Here is a 22599-nt window from a genome sequence, read left to right on the forward strand (position 1 = left end):
ATCAAGAGACACTTTTAAATCATCATTTTGGAAATAGTGGCAACTGATCTTTTTTTTTTTCCAAAAGGGCTGTGCGCAACAGCTTGACAGCTAATCCCGAGTGAGGAGGGTCTGGGGTAAAGAAAAAAATTGCGCTGGCAACCTTTTTGGGTTCTTCATGCAGGAGACGCAGGCAGTAGCAGCGAGGTTTGCCTCCTCATGAAAAAAGACGCAACTTCTTTCGGTGAAGAATCTTTTGTCGTTTAGGTTGGGTTAGTTTCCGCTGTTGCTCTCAGGTCTAACACCTGACGGAGGACCGTACCTTCGGCCGCCGGGGCGAGGCGCCCTCTGACACCGATACCGCAGCCGTGTCCCGGGACGCCGCTGCGGGCCGGGAGCGGGCGGCGGTGGGCGTGCGGGAACCGATTCCCGCTGCGCTGCCTCCGCCGCAGCCCGGCGGGGCGGGCGGACAGCCCAGCGGGGAGGGGTTTCTCACGCTTTTATCCTCTGGGAGGAATAAACTGTTTTATTTCCCAGGGAATCCCGCGGGGGTGGGATGGATCATCTGCACAGTAACAAACGTTTTAGAATCCAGGGAGAGAAGGGCGAACACCCCGGCTGCTGCGCCCGGAGCCTCCCGGGTGAGGAGAGGGGCTGTCGGCGCGGCCCGTGTGAAGCCGGCGGCTGTGCCCGCGGCGGGAGGGGAGGGAGGGAGGCGGGGAGTGCCGAGTGCCCGGTGCCTGGTGCCTGGGGGGCAACCTGTCAGAGGGGCAGCCCGTCAGAGGAGCAGCCGCGGCCGCGCTCCCGCCCGCTCGGTGGGCACCGGCCTCCGGGCGCCTCCCGCCCCGCCCCTGCACCCAGCCCCCCTCCTTATTCCATAGCCCCAGCAAAGTTGGGGAGCGCCTCTTCCCCCCGGTTAAAGGAGTTATGCGCTATCGCTGCCTGGACTCTTCCGAACGAGTTGAGCTTTTGCTGCTTAAAATAGCGCTCCTCCCGCGAAGCGTAAGTAGAGCGACCCTGGGCTGTGCCGCTCGGCTCCCGGCGCGGACCCACCGCCCCGGAGAGGGGCTCGGCCGGCGGGGCCGCGGCCGTGGGCGCACGGGGAACCTGCGCTGAGGGCGGGAGGCGGGAGCTCCCTGGGGGCTCTGCCCGCTCGCCGGGCCCCCCAGCCGTGGGCCGGGCGCCAGGGGAGGGCAGGGCGGGGCCGAGCCTGCTCATCCTGCTGAGGAAGAACGAGAGAAGGGGCCCTACTGCTGTGTATTCCTCCTTGAGGGACGCTGGTGCGAGTATCTCTCAGTTCCTGCCCCACCGAGGGAACCGTCTGCAGGCAGCGGCGCTCGGGAACTGAGCCTGGTGAGGCAGGCAGAAGTGTCCAAACCTAACGAAATACCTAAGGAGATGCAGTGGAAAGCAAAACGCCAAATATATCCGGGATTGTTGTGGCAGTTGCCCGCTAAAGGGTGCCTGTGTAGGGGCATGTAATTTCTTTCTTCAGGGTTGCCACTCACATTTGAACACTGGTGTGCATTCCAAGTCAGTTTTGTACTTGAAGTAAAGTTAAATCTTAATTATAAAGCAGAGCCAGAATTGCTTTCACCCTTGTAAGTGGTGCCACACAGAATGATGGAGTTCAGAAGTGTACTCGAAGATGGTTCTGGGGTTCCTTGAAGTGAACTCTGAGTTATCTGGCCCATACAAACACTTTCTACTGATAGTGGGGCAAAGAGCTGGCTGGCCTCCCTGCATTGACCAGGCTTTTACCTCACTCTTCTGGTCACATCTTCCATCTGAGAGTTATCCAAACATGCTGGTTACTCACTTGTTCACTTAGGACTTATGAGTGATGCAAAGTATTGAGATGAATAAATATTCTTTGGAAGTTATTTATAGCTTGATTAAGTAAGAGTTTGCCAATGTTATAAGCAAAAAAAGTTGTTTAATTTGTGTCTGTTCTTTTTTTCCTGTAGGCAAAAAGAGTATTAGAAAAGTATTTGGGTTCATTGCTGACTCACTGAAGAAATCTTATAAGCCTAAGATGTTATTAGGAATCCTTAGTATGTTAGGCCTTTAAGACATAGATACATAGATATGAAGAATGACATAGATATGAAGAATGAATTGAACTGAGTAGCCAGAGCTATTAGAGCTTCCCTTTAAGGGAAATTTAAAGGGAAATGAGAGAATTCTACTGGAACATTTTAGACTTAAACTGGAAAAAAATTTAAATGGTTTCCATAGTACAAAAGCATACTTTAAGAAGTTTGAATGGGGTTTACAGCACCATCTCCCTTGCAGTTACTTACCTGAAGTCCCCTCACATGGATACTTGAATGTTGGAGTACCTGCTTCTCTGCAGTGAAAAAGGCTCTTGAGTCTCTGAATGCCAGAAAGGCTCATCTTGCCTTTGTATATCTGGGTGGGAGGCGGGACACTCCTTACTGTGCGGTTTTTAGATCTGTGTGGCTGATCGTATGTGGGCACCTGAGAGATCTGTCTCATTCATGCTTCATTCACTCGGGATGTAGGACTGTTGCCCTCATGCTCAACGGCTCTTCCACAGTCCCCTGCTAGCTCCACACCCTCCACACCTTTCAGCTTTATTGGTAAGTCACTGTCTTTTAATTCCGATGTAGAGCTCTAAGATGGCATTTAAGTATTCTAGGGGAGAAAAGGAGTTACTTTTTTGTTTCTGTTTTTCTCCTGCAACTAGAGAATCAGAGCAGGGGTTTGTTATACCAGGGAACAGAGGAGTTTAGCAGGTGGGGTGTAGCTCTCCTCCCGGGCTCAGCCCTGTGCTCCTTGCTCTTTTCCTTTACTCAGGCCAAACTTTCACTCAGAGGTCAAGTGAAGTCAAGAAGAAGTCCAAAGAAGTTTTGTCTGGGATTTAAGGAGGAGGCTCCATAGCAGTAAAGTAAGTTTAAGATAATAACAAGATCAAATAAGGAATTAATTTTTAACAAGTGTTTAAAATACAGTGAGAGTAGTAATAGATGTGTCTGAAAGTATGACACTGTGAGGATGAAAGAAGGTATTTTTCAAGTCCTCATTTAAACAAGTTTATAAAATGAACTATGAAACCTCCGTTGTGACTTATGAAACACTCACCATTGTATTTCGTATATAGGTACATGACCAAATACCATTAGGTTTCACTGGAAATCATAGTAGCTCGTTTTGTGCCTGCATATATGCCAGTTTGTCTGGAATGACATGGTCACGCTGTAGACTTTCTGCAGGATGACTGCGTTTATCTGATTTAAATAGCAGAGTTAAGAACCTGGTAGTAAAGGGAATGCCTGATTGTTTAGTGTAAAAACAAATAAAATATTGCAAGTTGTTTTAATAAATACATCAGGTTTCATAATCTGGTTATGTATGTAACAGAGCTGTGTAGTTATTTATGTTTGTAGTCTTTGCATATGTGTAGATAAATACATAAACATATCTATGTGTGAGTAAAATTATAAATAATTAAAATATCATATTTCACACACTTGATACAGAGTGGTGAACCCATCGGGTGGCGTCATCAGAAATAAAAATAACTGGCAAGTTTACAGATGACACATTTTAAGTGTTTGTCTCCTGTAGATGGATATATATATGGCATCACAACTTCTAAAATTTATTCTCTCTCTTGCTTGTTCTCTTTGTCACATGCACACAAACACCCTACACAAAGTGTATTTGTGCGTGTACTAAACTAGTAATTAATAACACAACATTGATTCTTAAATGTCGTGCCAAGTTTTATGAACTGTCTACTTTCCAGTATTTGTCTCAGAGGAATGATTTTCTAAGTGAACCAAACAATACAGGACTCACTGTTCTTATTAAATGACCCAAGGTTCACAAAGTCCTTGCTTTTCATACAATTGAATTAGGTTGCTTTCTGAGACAGATTCTCTTGTCATTCTCCAGTGGACATCAAGAAATACAGATAAAGATGTTTCATTCCTTAATCTGCATTTTTTCCAAGCACAAAAAGAAAAAAAATGTCTCCTTTCACAATCCATATTTAAGATTAGGTCTTAACAGTTGCCTGGCTCTGGATTTCAGCAGCACTGAAAGTAACACTGTACAGCTGAAGTTTATGTAATACTACAAAAGCAAGCTTGGGATTGATCTCAAAATATTGAGTTGTGGCTGTTTAAATTTAGATTTAGATATTGTTGAACTTACTGGGGAAAAACTCAAATATTCTGTGAGCTCTGAGGACCTTGTGGTTTCATTTGATGTCATTTAGTCATTATCTGAATTAAGGCATCCCTTTAAATTTTTGGTGTGATTTTTGGATGAGTTATGTTGGCTTTAAGAATTGCTTACTGAAGAATGTATTGACACTGAAGAAAGATAAGGGACCTGGATTTCTGGGAACCCTCCAACCAGTGGAAATATGTAACTTTGTGTCTCGCTTGGAAATTATGTCTTTCCCTTATGGAGGTACTATGGGCAATACACATTTGTGGTGAAGGGAACAGTTGCTGCAATTCATACCAAGATGAACACTGAGGTTTTTCACCTCAGTGCAGTTAAGATGCCATGAAGTATCTGCTCACAGCTTAGACACTTTTTCTTTGTGTACAGGATGAATTTGCACATTGTGGTACACAAATATAGATCTTTTAACTAATATAAGCATTAGAATAGCTTTTTTATATGTATCCTTTGAGAAATGCCTTGTGTCATGTCTTTGGTGTCCTGAATTATCTCAACCTAGGCATTGTTGACCTGTAGTAGAAAGAAAAAAAAATTCTTGCATAGGATTACTAAATAGAGAATGATTAAGAATAAATTAGATTAATATATTATTTATAATTTTTAAGTTTTACCAATTGTTATTGTTCTTCTTCTACTAGATAAATCTTCAGAAAAGCACAAAAAATCCTACTTTTATTGTAATCATCATCACCTATGGATCTGAGTAAGAAATGCACTGCAGTGTGCCTATAAGGGGAAAAAATTGTTACCTGTGTTTACCTTACAGTGCAGGGGTTATAATTTTTCATGAGGGCAGACCAACTTCATTTTTTCGAGCAACAGAAGGTAATATCTGTCTTTATAAAAAACAGTGTGTGGGCTTTGTGCCATTGGACACAAGGGTAGTTGCAGCCATGCTGAGAATGGGACATAAGTAAATTTAATGGGCTAACATTTTGCTGGTTAATGGGCTAACATTTTGCTGGTTAATAAACTTTCTACTACAAGTATTAGCAACAAAAGAACAAAGCGTAACTTTGGCTATTTATTATCTGAGCTGCCTGTTTTGTTTGATCTGGATAGAAGATAAAGAGTGGGGTAGAGAGTATTGATCTGAGAGGCACAGAGTAATGCAAAAAATAGCAGAGAAAGGAAATACTGAGCTTAGGTTTATGCTGAACTTCTTTAATCCACCAATATCACATTATTCATTTGCTGTTCCTGCATTTTCCCACTCAAAATGAGAACGTTTCCAAACATTGGTTTAGGTCTGTTCAAAATTGGAACTAACCTGGGTATATGTTCAAATTTTAAAATCATGTGAGCATATTAAGATTATAAAAATATTATAACAAAATATATTCGGTTTTGGCTACTATTTTGGGAGGAGAAAAAATACATTCTTCAAAAAGAATTTGAATATATTTAAAAAATTGTTTAAAAAAAGTTTGAGGACCAGGGACATTAGTACACAAAATTGGTGTTTTATTGTTAGTATCATCATTTACTGGAAATGTTGCATATTATGCTGGAAAAAGAATTCACTGATATTAAAGGGGATGTGTTTTTGCAGAATATCAAAGATGTATTTTTTAGGGGGAGTTTTTGCTGAATTAACTTTGTGGGATAAAAAATAAATTATTATTCCAGGATTTACAAAAATGCAAAATACTAATGGTTGTATTGTTGCTTTTTGTATGAAAGCATACTAGCCTGCAGTTACAGTTATTTCATTGCCTTGTAGTAAAATCAAGTTATAAAAAAGTACCTCAAATGACTTTAATTCCTTCAATTGCCTTAACTAAAAGCCTGAAAGAAGTTCCATACAGACTTTGGAAATGCTTCTTCTGGAAAACCAGTGACATAATTGCTGAAAATGACACTAACTATAATGACGAGAATAGTGGTAAATTCCTAGCTGTAATGATGACTGCCTTTTTTTTCTTGGGAATTGTAAGACACCCGCGTGTTTGGATAAGAAGTATAAGTGTAAAAATAGTAAGGTGTAATTTGGTTATAAAATATTCTGAGGGTTTTAAACAAGAGGATAATCACTTTTGTGATAGTGTTTTTTTGGTATGCAAATTGTTATATCTGTATTACAATTATGATAAAAGTATTTCTGAAGGTATTTAAGTTGGCTGAAAGTAAATTTTTTTATTTTGTTCTCAGTTGAAAGTTGACATATAAAATACAGAAGTGAGTTTATTAGGAGAATGAAATATACTTACATGTATTCCAATATTCTTACATGTATTCCAATTAGGAACAGTCAAAGGATAACAGAAGTGATACCAGCAGATAATAGCTTGTTTCTCAATTGGAGGAAGCTTGTGAGGAATCTGATATTAAAAAAAAAATCTTGTACTTTAAGCCTTTCCAAATCAGGAATTGCGTCTCTGCCTAGAACTGGACATGGGAGACCATCATACACGAATTGGTGGAAATTGCTGAGAATATATGCTGTTGTTTTTCACTGAAGTAAGGTCATAGGATGTAATTTTATTTTTTTCCAAGAAAATCTCTGTATACAGTTGCTGAAGTGACCTTGAGTTTGTTGGCTTGGTTTTTGTTTTGGTTTTCTTGTGTTTTTTTTAATGATGTTGCAGTAGATATGGTTTAGTAACACTAGCTGGCAGGACAGTAGGGAAAATGGCATAGAAACCTTTTCACAATTCCTCTCAAAATTTCTCATTCTTCCCAATATTTCAAGTTATTAAAATAATTCTGGGGGTTTTTAGAAATAAACAATTCAAACATGACTAGGCTTTGAGAACATGCTTGTTGAGTTGTACACGTTCCAAAATTAAACTGTAAATTCTGTAGGTTTTGAGTAATTATTTTTCTATGTTTGTACAGTTGGAAAATAGTGGAGACCTGGGACATTACTAACTTCCTGAATGCTGGAGTATATAAGTTCTGATAACAATAAAATGATTAGAATTAGGCAAACTTTGTATCACACTCTGATACAAGGGCAGTTACATTAATAGTAGGATTACTATAATTGAACTGGTTTCCATATGTTCTTTTCTAAATATAGGTAGGAGCAGTTGGAGCCATCTCAGATAGAGGAAACAGAGAAATAATATTTTTTAAATCTTGTAGAAATTCTAACTTATGAATCCTTCTTGTCTGTTGTGCATGGGCACTTAAACCTGTATGGGCTGTGTGAAAGCACTAAACATCTCACTTCTGTGCTCATCAAAGCCCATGGTTGTTGCATGGTCACAGGGTTATCTAGTTCTTGATGCACATCTGCAATATTCTGGAAAAGCAAGTGCACTTGAGAAATATCATTTGTCAAGGATCAATCTGTTCTGCCCAAGCATTGTGTAATTATAAGATTTTTTAACATTGCTCTAATTGCTCTGATGTTCTTATTGTAGGTTAGAAATCTGAAACAATGGGTGACTGGAGCTTTCTGGGGAGACTATTAGAGAATGCGCAGGAGCACTCCACGGTTATTGGCAAGGTTTGGCTGACAGTACTGTTTATCTTCAGGATACTGGTGCTGGGGGCTGCTGCTGAGGAGGTCTGGGGAGACGAGCAGTCAGACTTTACATGCAACACTCAGCAACCTGGTTGTGAAAATGTTTGCTATGACAAAGCCTTCCCCATTTCTCACATCCGCTTCTGGGTCCTGCAGATCATTTTTGTCTCCACTCCAACCCTCATTTACCTGGGCCATGTCCTGCACATTGTACGCATGGAGGAGAAGAGGAAAGAGAAAGAAGAGCTGAAAAAGAAGGGAAGCAGCAAAGATGGTAACTACGCAGTAGCAGCAGCAGCATCTGGCAGTGGTGGCGGAGGAGGCAGCAATAACATCAAAGATCCTATTAACAAAAGGGGAAAGGAGAAGCTCCCAATCCGTGATGAACGTGGTAGAATCCGTATGGGGGGTGCCTTGCTCCGTACCTATGTCTTCAACATCGTATTCAAGACACTGTTCGAGGTGGGCTTCATCGTGGGCCAGTACTTCCTATATGGCTTTGAGCTAAAACCAGTCTACCAGTGCAGCCGCTCACCTTGTCCACACACTGTCGACTGCTTCATCTCAAGGCCCACTGAGAAGACTATCTTCATAATCTTCATGTTGGTGGTGGCCTCAGTCTCCCTGCTGCTGAACATGCTTGAGATATATCACTTGGGGTGGAAGAAGCTTAAGCAGGGCATGACAAGCCAGTACATCCTTGAGATGCCCGTTGCAACAATGACACCAGTTATGGTAACAGGGGAGTCCAAACCTGTTTCCTTGCCACCACCAGCACCACCTGTGGTGGTAACAACTGCCACACCACCCCCTGTTCTGCCTGACACCCGCACTGTCACACCACTGCTGGCCCCAGTCACCATGGCATCATACTATGCTACCGCTGCTCCAAGACCACGGCCCCCCTCAAACACAACCTCCATGGCAAGCTACCCTGTTGCTCCACCAGTTCCTGAGGAGAGACACCGTGCTGTGACTCCCACGCCCATCTCCACTCCTGTCACCATCCCAACCCCCATTCCCACACCCACCCCAGCCATCATCAGCTACTTCAACAGCAGCAGCCGTGCCCTGACATCCGAGCAGAACTGGGTCAACATGGCAGCGGAGCAGCAGGGGAAGGTTTCCTCCAGCTCAGCGGGCTCCTCTACCCCAAGCAGTGTCCGGCATCACCTTCCCGAGCAGGAAGAGCCACTGGAGCAGCTACTCCCACCCCCAGCCGTGCTGCCAATTGCTGCAGCCAACAGCGGCAGCAGCACCAGCCTGAGTGGGGCAAGCGGCAGCAAGTGGGATGTGGAAGGTGAGGAGGAGCTGTCAGGGGCACGGCCGGTGTCAGCCGCCTGCACCACTGTGGAGATGCACGAGCCACCGCTGCTCGTAGACACACGGCGCCTGAGCAGGGCCAGTAAGTCGAGCAGCTGCAGAGCCCGGTCAGACGACCTGGCCGTGTAGTGCGGTCACCCCTGCTTGGTGGGGCAGGTGGTGGAAGGCAGAGTGGGCAGGGGAGCTGTCCGGGAAGGCCAGGCCTGGCATGGGTGAGAAGGCCTGGGCTTCAAACTTAGAAGCTTGCTGTTTTTGCACTCTGTGAGTTGTAGTGGGGAAAAATATCAACATTTTCTAATAGGTCAGGGGTGACCAAAGCGCAACCCGTGGGCCAGGGGACCAGTCCCACTTTCCTTCATGTCCATGGCAGATCTCCCAAGGGCAGCCATAGAGGAGGCCTGCACAGATAGCAGGTGGTGATGGTAGCTGGCCATGTGCCTCTGGGAAAAATGTTAATATCCCTAGTGCCCATGTGCCTGGCTGTCATCTTCCTCTTGCCCTTGCCTTCACTTCCACCCTTTTTCACACAGGCTCTACCTGAGCAGATGTGATGAATCTCTTTCTTCCTCTTAAATCTTACGTAGCCCTGTGGCAAACATCAGGGTGGCAAATTGTCTGTTAGCACCTGTCGTTTCTACAGACCAGCTTGCCATATTAAAGGTGACTCAGTTTGTTCCATATGACATGACTTAAAGAAGCCTTTGTGCTCATTACAAAACACCAATGTGGTCCTCGGCCAGGCAAAGTTTAGGTAACCCCTGTGATAGATTTTTGAGGTTCTTTCCATAATTTTTTTTTTCACTCTTGACCTGTTAGGAAGTGTTCAGTTTGACCTTCTATCCAGTGTTTGCCGACCATGATCACACCATGTTTAAAAGCCCACAAATATGTTTGAGCATGTTTGATTATAATTTTAGATGACTTCTGAAATTGCTTAGAGGAGGACAGGAATTTAAATCACACCTCAGAAATTATTACATAGAACAATTTCTCTTCAGAAAGCAAGGATTATGATTTCAGTACACTGTGGCCCCATACATTGCCTGTGGACAAACAATAGGATAAAGTACAGCTCTGCATTTTAGACTACTAGATATCAGCTTAAGTTTGTTGGAAAAATGCTTTTTAGAAATAAACCTGAGTGCATATTTTTAAGTATTTGAACATTTTGAGAATAATTTTGATCTTTAAGTTTAAAGTTACTTGACTGTGTATTTAATAATTTTAGTTTGATCTTTGATCTTACAAGAAAATGTAAGAGGAAAGAAACTTACTAATGGTAAAATTCCCAAAGCAACATTATTTCATGTTGTGTCCTACCCTTTAACATCAATCTGTAATGTCAGTGAAAACAGATTTAGATAATATTGTATTGCAGAAAAGGTGACTAAAATATCTGGGCAACGTAGTGGCTGAAGAGTCTGTTCTAATCCCACTGAAGTCACTTGCAGAATTTCCATTGAATTTTACAAGGAGCAAGATTTGGGGATGGATCTTGCAGGCCTTATTCAAACAAAACTAACATTAACATACAGTTTTGGGAGCCAGAAGAAATGTAGATTTTGGGCTGTAGATAAAGACATTGAAATCCTGCTTTTGAAAATTGTGTTTCCCTTAAAAATTGGTGAAAGAAAGTACTGGGTACTTGTTACTAAGGTGCAGCTTTCCTTACAATGGGCTCTGTCCATTATTCCTTTGTTAACAAGACATTAGTCAGAATTCTGAATGCCTGATAAGGCTCGGGAGAGTTTTGGTACAAATGGAATGCAGAATTAGGCCCAACTTCCGTTCTAAGCAAAATCCAAAAGAACTGAAGCTTGGAGTCAGTCCTGTTGCTGCTATAAATTGAAAGTACTGTAACTGGAGAACACACTGGGATAGCCCTTTGCATCTTCAAAGTATTTGGCCTGGCAGTGCAGTCCTTACTCAGGCAAAGCAGGGTCACTCTGTAGCTAGTAGTTACAATTGCCTGTTATTTCTGCTGTTATATGTTTTCCTGAATGTGTTCATTTTATTCAACAGCTAAAATATATTCCTACTGCTCAAGATTAAACATTTTTACTGCTTTCTGAGTAGTCAAAAAAAGCTTCTCATGATCAGAAGCACTGTTCTGCAACTCTTGGGCATGTTGTCTCATGACTTCCTTGTCCTACTTGTGGTGAATCAGGTGAGGAGAAGTCTTTCTGCTCCCATGATCTTGGGGGCAGACACTGCATTAAAAGTCAATGTGTAGTAGTACAATACAGGTGTTTATTATTAGGTGTTCAGCTTCAGACATGCTCTCATGGATTTTCTGTGTTATAAGCCATAAAAACCCTTTCTGCAAGAAAGCTAAAAGCTAAATTCTGCTTTCTATTGTACCCATGCAACTATGCTGAACTTAAACTGAAGTTGATGAAGTTGCCTAGATGTAAACAGAGGCAGACTATAAGACTCAAAATTTTTAGATTTACTAGCATCTATAGTAGCAGTTTTGTAAGTTTTGATAAATGCCAGCTATTTACATTGCTGAAAAATGCAATATGCATCTCTGTATTTTAGTTCATCAAAATTTATAGGCTACATTTCCCTTTCTTCTATGCTTCTGAAGAATGAGGTCAAAGTCTTTCTGGAGTGTATTTGTATAAACGAGACCACCTGAAATATGTGCTTTTTTATATCAGTGCCTGAGAGCAAAACTGACTTGTTGTTTGATGGGGCTCTGAATCTTGCAGTCCTTGCTTTAGTACAACCCTCACAGAGTGTGTCCTGCAGGATTGCATCCATATTGTATATAAAAAATAGTAACAGAGAGAGATTTGACTTAGGATCAACCAATACCTAGTCTGACCTTTTCAAGTAAATGTGTGTGGTTAGACCTGCAGAGAGTTCAGATGCTTTTGTGGAATATATGGTATTTTCAGTCAGAGTAACTACTGGAAAGCTCTAAAAGATCATTTTTCCTGTTAGGTGAAGCTCGGGGGGAGAAATGTAAGTCTATTGCAACCCCTAAGAGAAGTCTGAGAGAGCAGCCTCTGCATCCAAGCAGTACTGGTCTAAGAAAGCAAAGCTACAACTCACAGGTTGCGCTTTTAAGATCAGCTTAAGTTCCATCACGTAACTATGCAGCATCAAGCCTCTTCATTACCTACAGTTTCATTTGGAGTCCAGTAACTGTTTCTTCATTTAAGCCCAGGTAACTGTTTTGGCAGAACTCCTCCTTAGTGCTTACAACTGCTTTTAGTTGCTGCGTCACATCTGGGTTCAGATTTGTTGAAAGAAAAATCTTATTGGTGTGGCCAATTTTGAGCACTCTAATCTTTACTCATGAATGAACACTGCATTCAACATCCTATGAGTCAAGTATAACTATGGAGAATTCCTCAGTTCTAGAAAGTATGTACAAACACTCACTAACTTGCAGAATAGACTCTGTTGGTAAAAACTATCTGATGGTTTCCAAGTCATTTACTCTTTTACATCGATTAATTACAGAGTCTCATGGGAACTGGTAGAAAGTGATATTTTGATTTAGCCCGGTCATACGGCTGTTCAATCCACAATCCTGAAAGACCTTAGATGCACAGCTAAGATGAAACCTTTAGGTAATTTATTGCAAAAGCAGAAGTCAGAACAGAATCATGCGTGATATTAAGCAAACTGAAAAAAAACCCACTCATTTTTGCTCTTTGCATAGAATAATTGTGGAGAAACTTATTCTCTCTCTTACTTGAAGTTAAATGATATATTGAGGTGAAGTATGGAAAAGAAAACTGAAAGAAAATACTCTTTGAACAAGTTACGAGGTGTAGTATATTTGTTATTCATCAAGGCACTCAGAGCTAATAAATATCTGACATTTTGCAGCTCTTGAGATTATTTTCTGGTATGAATACATAAATGTAGGATCAGCGAAATAATTAAAGCAAGCTTTAAAAATCAGATCAGTACTTAGGTCCTTTTTTGGTTAGTCATGGGACCACCTCCTCAGCTGCTACAAACTGTTGTATTCCACTGAGTTCATGTGGGTGACAGCAGTCTGCAGAAGCAGAGCATTGAGCCCCCAGGTCTTTTTGTTTAATACAGACACTAACACCATGGATTTGAACAGGCTGGGTTTTTTTCTTTCATTCTAGATGTTTTACTTTGATTTTTCTTGTGAAAAGTGTGCTCTTGTAATTTTGATTTTCTGAAGTTTACATTCAGTTTTTGATTTCAGATTGCACATTTGGATGAAATAAACTGCTTTCTAAGTTTACATTTGTATAATAAGTAAAAGAATGACTCTGCCAATGTGTTAAACTTAAGAGAGAAATGTCTTACTATAACACAGGAGCTCTTTAGACATAAGGCAGTACCATTAAAGACAGTTTAACCTGATCACTGATCTATAGTATCAGCTTTCTCTATATATTTGAAATATGGGAGTTGGATATATAGGGAGCAAACTATGGAAAAAGATACTTTTCATCATGAACTCAATTATTACCAAATAAACTAAGGTTCATTATTGTTCATATGCCTTCCTGTGTGTTTAGAGGTTCAATGACAAAAACTAGCTGTGACACAGGTCCTTTAAGAGCTAAATTTACAGCCTGGCTTAAAATTCCAAACAAAATACTTGAGGATAAACACTGCACTGTTACACTGTAGAAGATTTTACAAAAAAATAAATGTTCTGCTTTCTATGCAAAAATATGGTTCTGAACCTGCAAATACAATTTCATGCAAGTTATTTTAACTTTTGCAAATAAGACCATTAAAGGTAATGAGACTATTTGCATAAGCAAAAAATACTTATGTGAAAAAGAAATTGTAGATTTGCATTTTAAGTTTGCTGTAGATACCAATGTAGTTCTAGAAGTTTCAGTTCTTGAAGAATTATGTGAGCATATTTTAAGGTGGAGAATATACTGCTATTCCCATTGCCACTGTTTCTCACAGTTAATGGGTTGTAAAGCATAAGAAGGCTTACTCAGAACTTTCTTGTTGCTTTCCAGATGTTTGCCTTTTACATGACAGAATCTGACAACAAATATAACAAGTTTTCTGGGCTTTCAGGAACTTGTAGAACAATAAAACCAGCAAACAGTTAAAAGTGCTGTCTTCAACAAAGTGCCTTGTATATTAAATTCTGTAAGAAGCAAGTTGGTGTAAACGTTAATTTACCTCATATGTTTACAAAATTGTGACTAAATAAACTTTTTGTACCACAGTATTGTCTCTTTTAGATTAAATTTTCATGGTTGTGTAGATGGTCTTTAAAATACTAATGCAATGGAACAGTTAGTTCCTTCCCTTTATTCACTTACACTGCTGCTTTCCTTCTTTATATGAAGTGCTCACTGAATTGCATCTGTTGCAAAACTGGATGCTGAAACCTGTCTCCATGCAGAACTCCCACTGGCTTCAGAGGAAGTTCACAATCCAGAAGAATTGTGTGATCAAGACCCACTTGAGCAAAGGATGAAATGCTGCCTTCTGCCAAATATAGGTTTCACCCTTGGCTCTTTGACACAGGAATCCCTGTTCATCTCACGGTGTGGTGTTGATAGTGACTCCCTTCTTTTCCCCAGTGCTGACTCACTAACTTTAATCTATCCATCTAGCTGATATGTCATGAGACTGTTACTTGAAAATGCATGAAGGATTTTAGTGAAGGGAAAATGTGTCTTACTGGGGACAACGTGGGGTATCCACCGCATTTGAAATTTGCTGATTTGCCCTTTGTAGGAAAGTTCACAGTTAAGCACACAAAAGTGTAACCCAATTTTGTACTGAAATTGTACAATGTACTGAAGGCGAGTTAGTCTAAACATTGTGTAGTCCTGTGAAAAGGCCAGGTCCAGCTTTCTGAGAAGTTTTACTTTTGAAAAGCAGCAATGTGGGCAAGATTAAGTAACTCTTCCAGAAGTGTTAAGTATGAAGGCTTTGTAAAACTTTATTTTATATGTAGCACTTTTATGGACCTGGCAGGTCAGGATAGTTTCTGCCTGGTGGTACTAAGTGCTTCTCTCTCATGTGAGTACTGTCAAGCATATTTTTGGTGCCCGCTGTGCTCAGGCCATGCTGTTTCTGCTTTACATGATGTATCCATATGGTAAACCAGATTGTTCATCATCTCTCATGACTGGCAGGGGTAAAGCAAGCTGACAGGTCTATAATATGGATAGTACTAAGATTATGCTTTGCTGTAATAAGCTAGGGCAGAAAGTGCATGAAGTGATATGGTAATATCAGCTGTATTGCTGAAGAAAACTCACTTGCCTTTGACCAAGAGCACTTTTTGTTACAAGTATATCTTGCTTGCTTTGTGTTTAGATGCATGTTCCACAGTTTTGTCACTTGAAGAACAGACAGTCAGAGTACTCCCAAGGGAGCTGAGAGCATCAGCTGGTGCAGACACAGCTCAGTCCTGGACTCTCTCTCCCTTGGGACACAGCCACGCTGCTGTCACCTTGCATCCACTGTCTCTAAAGAATTTCTGGCTGGAATATGAGGTAGGAATGTTGCTACTATTGGTCTCTGAAGGTCTGTGTGATGGTGTGGGTAGTTTTTGCTGCCACATTGAGCAACATGGCTTCATGTGAGCTTATGGAGGAAGGCTGAAAAGTATGCCCCTCTCATCCACAGCTGTGTCATGGCACCCTGAAGATCCTGATGGTAATGAGAAAAGGTGTACTGCGGGGAACTCTAACCTGCTCCAGTAAGTCTCTGAACAGTTGTGCCGAACGCCAAATGAGGAGCATTCCACACACATTTGTACTGCTGCTGCTGTCCCTGGGGGTTTGGCACAGGAATAATCAGCTGGGCTTTAGCAAGCATTTTCACTGTGACTAAAGATGGGATTTAAATGACCTCATCAGTGCTTTCCCACTCTTTAGCTGAAATAGGAATGAAGGCAATACATATTACCTCCCAAGGAAACAGATGTCAGATAGTCAGGTCTTAATAGGTCTGACATTTTGATCACTTTTGGCAAGTGGATGTACATCAAGTCTAACTGGTTTTGTGTCTATTTTCAGCAGACAATAGAGTAAGCAGATGCTTATCCAAAATCACAAAACTGAAGAGAGAGCTTTCTCATGAAAATGGTCTAGGAAGACTGTGTTTTTGTGTCATAGTCCAGGAAAACGGAGTGTTTGAGGAAATATACATTTTAGCACTTGTGGGTATGTGATATTAAGCCAGAATTACAGGTATCATTAATTGCTGTTACTGCATTAGTAGGACAGTTGGATCACACAAGCTTTTCTTCACTGTATAAGATTTTTTTGTTTTTAAAGAGAGATTAGTAGTAAATAGCAACAAAATGCTGTTCTTCATGGGTAATTACTTCCTTTCCTTTTTCTTGTGGTATGCAATCTGTGTATCTTTGAGTAACTAGCTGTAGTACAGTGTCTGTCAGAACTATTTTAGTCCTTAGAAAGGGACATTCAATATATGGGCTTTTGCCATACCTTGTGTTTAAGGGTGACCCTCTGCACTTCCAGCAGTGACTACAAATGTGGTTGAGGTGCCTGGTGTCACAGAGAGCAGCGATGAGCAGACTAACACCAAGGTCACAAAGAGCTGCCCAGGCTTGCTGTGTTTGCATCACTAATGTAGTCAACTCTAACCTATGTGTGGTGGGTACCTTTTGTCAGCCACATCCCTGTCGTTTTAGAGGTTGTCTCCTGAGGGAAAAAAAAAAAAGGAATGAATATCTGCAGTTCTTCATCCTCCTTATTTATTTGTCCCATGAAAGCATGATAAAGTATATTAAAATATCCAGACCTTTGCATTTCTAAGTAGTATGAGACATGGCTTTTTAAAGAGTTCCTGTGCTATATAGAGGATATTTTTGAAAATACAAAGGGCTTCACAAGGTCAAACTCTCAAAAAAACAACACATTTTTCATTGGGATATATTTTTCTTGTGTTTGCAAAGTCAGTGAATTGATGGAGTAAAGTAAAATAAATGCTTATTTTCCACATGAGAATATGGATTGTATTTCTATTCTCCTTAATTAAATGAACACTAAAAAGGGAGACCAAACAGTTATCAACTATCATATATCTCACTTCCCTGTTTGAGAAGATTAAACTTTCTAAACACTTTGGCTTTAAGGAATGTTGTGGTCTTCTGAGCAGAGACTAAGGGATAATTATGGTTGAACTATCCTGCCTCACAGAGCAACCTACTGTTTGCTTTGCATGTCTTATGTAGTGGGGTTTGGTATGTAAATTCTACACAAAATGCAGAAGTAAGCAGCTAAGGATGTTTTACCTAAGCAAACTCATCATGTTTGGATTATAGATACTCTGGTGGAAAGAATCTTCTTATCATTAGAGAAAAGCCTACAGCAAAGTCAACCTGGCTGGGGTACCAGAAACACACATGGCTGATTTTCTGTCTTTTCTATATCCTGTAGTCATTTAAACTCTCTACTCAATTAAAATGATAAAGCCCAGTGCTTTGAGAGTAGAATTCTTCGCCAGGAGTCTACAAAATAATGCCCACATTTACATTTGTGTGTGAATGTGGCTGTACTAGTGCCTGCAGTGTTTTGGGGTTTTGCTGCATGGAGAAGGATGTAGTCTGCACCAGCCTCTTGCTGTGGCCTGCATGAGAATTATGTGTCTAACTTTTGGGATATATTTTCAAAATATCTTTTTGTTGTCTTTATCGTTTAAGTCTTTATTTTTACACAGGTGGACCCTCTTCTCAGTGTATCTGTGGCAGTAGGTAGAGCAGCAAGTATCTGCCTGTTGGCCGCCTCCATGCCATTCTCCTCACGGCAAGCAACATCACTCCTTCAGAATAAATTGGTGGCACAGGTTGCTCCTGATTCATCCAAGCTGTGTGGCTTAATTAAGGTTCAGAACTTCTTCAAGACTAGGAAGAAATTCTTGTCTTCCTGTGTAAGATAAAACCATAAAATGTGCATCAACAGCTCTGGCATTGTCCATCGTTTTGTGTTGCTTCCCTGTTATGGAAACCCAAATGTCTGGGGATCTCAGCACTGTCCCTGCTTTTATTGGCCTGGTCTGTGACATAAAAGCTCATCATTGCAAAATGAGTGTTGACACTAAGATCAGACGACATTCAAAATTTCTATTTCACAAGGCATCCTGGGATTTCAAATCAGAATACAATATATATTCACATATTCTTCGTGAAACAAACCCTGAGAAATTTCCTTTAAAACATTTTGGATTAGAAAAACAAAGAGATGATAATTTTGGAAGCAACATGTCATTCTGATATTTAGTTCTTTTTTTTTCTATTTTAGATTATTTTAAAATTACCTTGCAGCACATGAATGGTACTGTGCCTCAAGCAGCATCAAGCCAAACAAAGTGGAGGTGGTGGTGATGAGCTGATTTCTAAGTTCTTCCCTTTAGGCACCTAAATTCCACAAATAGTTGTGTTTTAGACAGTTGTTATTTTGAATCTTATTCCTTCGTCCTTGAGTTCCAAGCTTTCATACCCAGAATGCTGAAGTGCCACCTCTGTAGATGATCCAGATGGGAAAATAATTCCATTGCTGCCTGTAAGTTGCTTGCCATCCATGCATAATGGAAAAGCTTATGTATTTGCTTAGATGTTGAAATCTTTTACAGCTAAAGCCGTGACCTAACTTTCTAACAAAGTTTCGTACATCAGGAATTCCTCTTGCCTACAGCTGCTACAGCAAGTCATGCATGACACTGAAATGTGCATTACAAGTTTTTTGGTGTATAAGAGAAGTGCAATGATCTGCATGTAATTTAGGCAGCTGTCTTTATTTTCAGCTGAAAGAATTCTCTCAGTTGCAACAACGTAAATCCAGTATAACTCCACTACACTGGGGTAACACAGATAAGAGTCTCTTTGTGTTTAGATGACTGCAGTGAACAAGATCAATTGCAGAAAGAATAGTTCTTTTTTAAAGAAAGATCTGCAAGTTTAGTACATAATGGGCCAAATTAATCTCCGCTCTAAATACACTCATTTCAGTGGTGTTGCAGCGGGAATGAATTTAGCCTGAAGCAACTTTACAATAACTCATATATAAGCATGCACAACTAAACGTATTACACTTTAAACAAACTCAGCATTGTCTGGAGCACAGTTGGTCTGCTGAACTACTGAAGTTAGGAACTAGCCATTGTGTGTTGAGTTTGTTTAGATAAGTACCATTTTTGTTCAATTGGCTACATCCGCGGTATTTTAGTGACAGCAGGAATGTTCCCTCTAGGTACAAAGTGACATTATGGCTGTCAGACATGATTTTTATTCTAGGATGCCTTAACTCTTATGCACTTCAAAACAAAATTATAACCAAATATAGAGAAAGAAATAGTTTCACCAATTCTGAAACATTTGAGCTTAACTCATTGAGTTACTCCTTTAATTCAAAAGGGGTTGAAATGCTCTTATGGAAGAGACCTCATAAGTAACAGAAGTAGTCAAAGAGTGCAAAGACTAAACCAAATCAGATCCAGAAAGTATTAACTCAGCTTTAGAGAAGTTAATGTAACATTAATTTTTTTCTGGTTTCAGGCTTGATTTCTGTATAGTTTTCTGTTATAAATGTTACGATACCAGACGTTGCTACAGCTGCTGAGTCCCTCAGCCTATGGTGAGCACAGTGCTTTTGGAGATCGTTGTCTGTTCAGACTCCACCAAAGCAACACATGGGTTGAATGTTTTAAGCAATCACTGTCTGTCAGAGTTGCATAAACGCCTTTTGACCATCTTGACTGACTCTTGCTGGGTCCTCTCCAGTTTCCACATTCCCCTTGAACTGACAGCCATGAAAGTGAACACAGTATTCTAGGTGTGCCCTCGCTGGTGCTCTGTAAAATCAAGCAATTTGGCCTCATTTTCCTCCTTGAGAAGATAATTCCCAGGGCAGCTGCAGCATGACAGTAGCATTCAGAGAGGTATTCAGTTAGGTCTCTGCTGGAACAGAAGTGAGATTTCTCATTCACAGGTAGATTTGAAGTAGCCCTTTAAAAAACTTCAGCAGGAAGAAGAGGTCAAAAACAAGTGAACCTAGAAAAGTGTGCATGACCGAGTTTTTATGGTGTCATGGCTAGGGCCAGATTTGGACTTATTTGTGCCATTCCTATCAATAATCTTTGCACTTAGAAGAATATAATCTTCTATGCTGTGCATTGTCCATTTTCTTGCATTGTCTATCAACTGTCCTGTATCTCCTCTTGGGTTTATTGACTGTGAGTGGTGGTCGTGGTGGGTTAGGGTTAAGGTTAGGGCTAGGGTTAGGATTAGGGTTAGGTGGGGACAGAGGATGTGGCTGCAGAGGTTCCAGTAAGCCAAGGGTGATTTCCATTTTTGCTTAATTGGCTGCTCTAAGAATAAGGGCATGCTTATCACTTTGGATATTTATAGGGTTTCCTACAGCAGCATGGTTTATAAATAACTAGGGATCTCAGGGCAACTTTCAATAGCAGAGAGAAAAGAAGTTTAGCCTTTCTCGGAGTTTAAAAAGTTGCTGCTTGTGATGCTTTTTGCATGATTAGAGCCGCAGCCACAGTGTCTGTTGTTCAGCAGATCTGTCTGGGCAACTTTCTCACCCTCCCTCCCCCTTTTTTTTTTAATACCATCAACTTTCATGTCCTCTTCAGCACACTGAGAGAATCTTGCCCAAGAGTTAGTTTTGTCCTTGCAATGCCAGACAACATTTACAATATTTTCTTGCAACTTGCAACCCTACTTGCAGCGAGGTTAATGGCCTCACTGCGCTGACATATTTGGACTGAGTTGCATCCAGTCTCTGGCACGTCTGTGGCTTGGCAGATATCCTCCTACATGGCTGCTGTGAGAGCCTAGAGTTTAGGCAGGAATTAAAGTACTGATGATTCTTGGGAGTTCTCAGCAATATTGTCTCACACATTTAGAGCTTGGCTCGGCAGTGAGCAGCAAGGGTGTGTAGAGGGTTGGTACTCTGCGAATACTCCCTTCACTGGAAGGGTTTATGGAGTCTTTAGCCTTAGTGCTGGTTCTGGGTGCTGACATTGGCAGTCTAGGCACTGAGGCCATTGGGCAAACTCCTCAATCTTTAGGGAGAGCTGGGGATAGGCACTGTGACCAGCATGACAGAGCATTGTCTTTGCATTGCTAAACCTTTTCCCCTTAGTGTCTTTACTCCTTGACATGCTGGAATGAGATGTAAAATCCTGTCCCCGTTTTCAACCACCCACTGTCGGCACTGTGGCTGAGGGAACTCTTACCTCTTATTTTTATATTTTCATGAGAACATTTTAATGGCAGTACTGCTTTCTGCAGTGCAGAAGGGCTCTTGCTGGTTTGGTTTTCCTAAAATTTGGCTTTGTATATGTGTTAAGAGGTTTTAAAAAAAGGCACATTTATGAGAACCAACCAGTACTGGGCCTGAACTGAGATTCTGGATGAGGCTGCTGAGGAGCCCTTAGAGGGTGGCATCTGAGGATGTTCCCAGCCTGCTCAGTCCCTCCAGAGGTAGAGGTCACTGCCTCTTGGCTTCACAGGAACAGCTGAAAATGTCACACTGACAGATTTCTTTAGAAACCTTATCTAGGCTATTCTTTTTGACTCTTGCTGTAACTCTGTGCTTCTTTCTCCTCCCTTTCCTGTTCACACATGCTCTGCAGTATCATCCCTTTACGATTCTTCCCTTGCCTCCTGCTTTTCTACCTTCACCTTAACAGCACAGAGCTAGTCCCACATCCCTATCCTTCTCTATTTATGGTGGCAGCCATCATAGCCATTCCTGTCTCTGTCCTTTCTGCTTGGCACTCATCTTCACTATTTTGTGATGTGTCCATTTCTTCCCCGCCTTCTACTGCTGTCTCTCTGACACCCAATTAATCTCTAAAAATGTCACTGCTGGCTGCAACATTCCTCTGTGCTGCTCTTTGTAACTCCTCATTCCTCCAGATAAACATCTCACTTTTCCATGAGCCTTTTGGCTCACTTCTCAAACTATCCTTCCATCAGATTCCTTTTTTCTTGCAAAGGATCTTACCTGTGTAATATAGCCCAACTTCCCCCATTATCCAGCTTACATTTTTGCTTCCCCTACTCAATAGCTGTCAGAGATGTAGTTTGTCTTCTCCTCTCTCCTTCTAGTAACTCTATTTGCACAAATGGTCCCTTGTCCTCTCCTGCCCAATTCCTTATTCTTCCTCACAACCACTCCATCTCAGCCCATTCTCTTACTCTGTTTGCCTATCCTCAGGCTCTTTCCCCATTCACAAGATTTAGCACATTCCAGCCTATCAAAAAAAGAAAATCTCTACAAAGTAGAAAGTCTCTACTTTGAGTCTGTCACCTTCCTGCATCTTGAAGTTCAGTCACTGTAGTTCAGAATTTGTGCTTGTAATTGCTTTTTTTTTCTATCCCACTCTTGCCTCCCTCTATCTTCCTTCCCTACAGCTAACTCACCACACACATCATTCTGCCTTTGCTGTCTTCTGCCTGGCCAAAGCCCAGAGATGGTGCTTCCCACTTACACTCTTCAGCACCTCAGAAGTCATGCTCTTCTTGCAATTTTATTCTCTTTTCTTTCTGAAGTTCCTTTGTTTTCTCCTTATTCTCTGCCTACTTTGCTAGTCAGTCTTCCACTATCCTTTCAAGGAGTCATCTAATTTCTCTT

At 41.1% G+C, this 22599-nt stretch overlaps 1 protein-coding gene across 5 annotated transcripts; it reads left to right on the top strand.

The window, feature by feature from the left end:
* Nucleotides 1-1211: 1211 nt before the first annotated feature.
* On the top strand, nucleotides 1212-17863 carry GJA3 (gap junction protein alpha 3). 5 transcript variants are annotated; one of them, XR_003533257.1, is made up of 5 exons: nucleotides 1212-2582; nucleotides 2690-2890; nucleotides 7569-9077; nucleotides 11945-12170; nucleotides 16000-16053. XR_003533257.1 is itself a non-coding variant. In XM_027677228.1 (5 exons), the coding sequence occupies exons 3-5, from the start codon at nucleotides 7586-7588 to the stop codon at nucleotides 17704-17706; spliced, it is 1677 nt and encodes a 558-aa protein (XP_027533029.1). In that variant the 5' UTR covers nucleotides 1212-2582; nucleotides 2690-2890; nucleotides 7569-7585; the 3' UTR covers nucleotides 17707-17863. The 5 variants fall into 5 exon arrangements, 3 of the variants coding, with proteins under 3 accessions (XP_027533029.1, XP_027533030.1, XP_027533028.1); XM_027677228.1 differs by lacking the exon at nucleotides 11945-12170 and adding an exon at nucleotides 17669-17863 and having other exon boundaries at nucleotides 16000-16146; XR_003533258.1 differs by lacking the exon at nucleotides 16000-16053 and having other exon boundaries at nucleotides 7569-9256; nucleotides 11945-12006.
* The last annotated feature ends 4736 nt before the right edge of the window (nucleotides 17864-22599 follow it).

This window comes from Neopelma chrysocephalum, unplaced genomic scaffold (genome assembly GCF_003984885.1).
Source record: "Neopelma chrysocephalum unplaced genomic scaffold, ASM398488v2 Primary Assembly neopelma1_43, whole genome shotgun sequence".
Taxonomy (NCBI): Eukaryota; Metazoa; Chordata; class Aves; order Passeriformes; family Pipridae; genus Neopelma; species Neopelma chrysocephalum.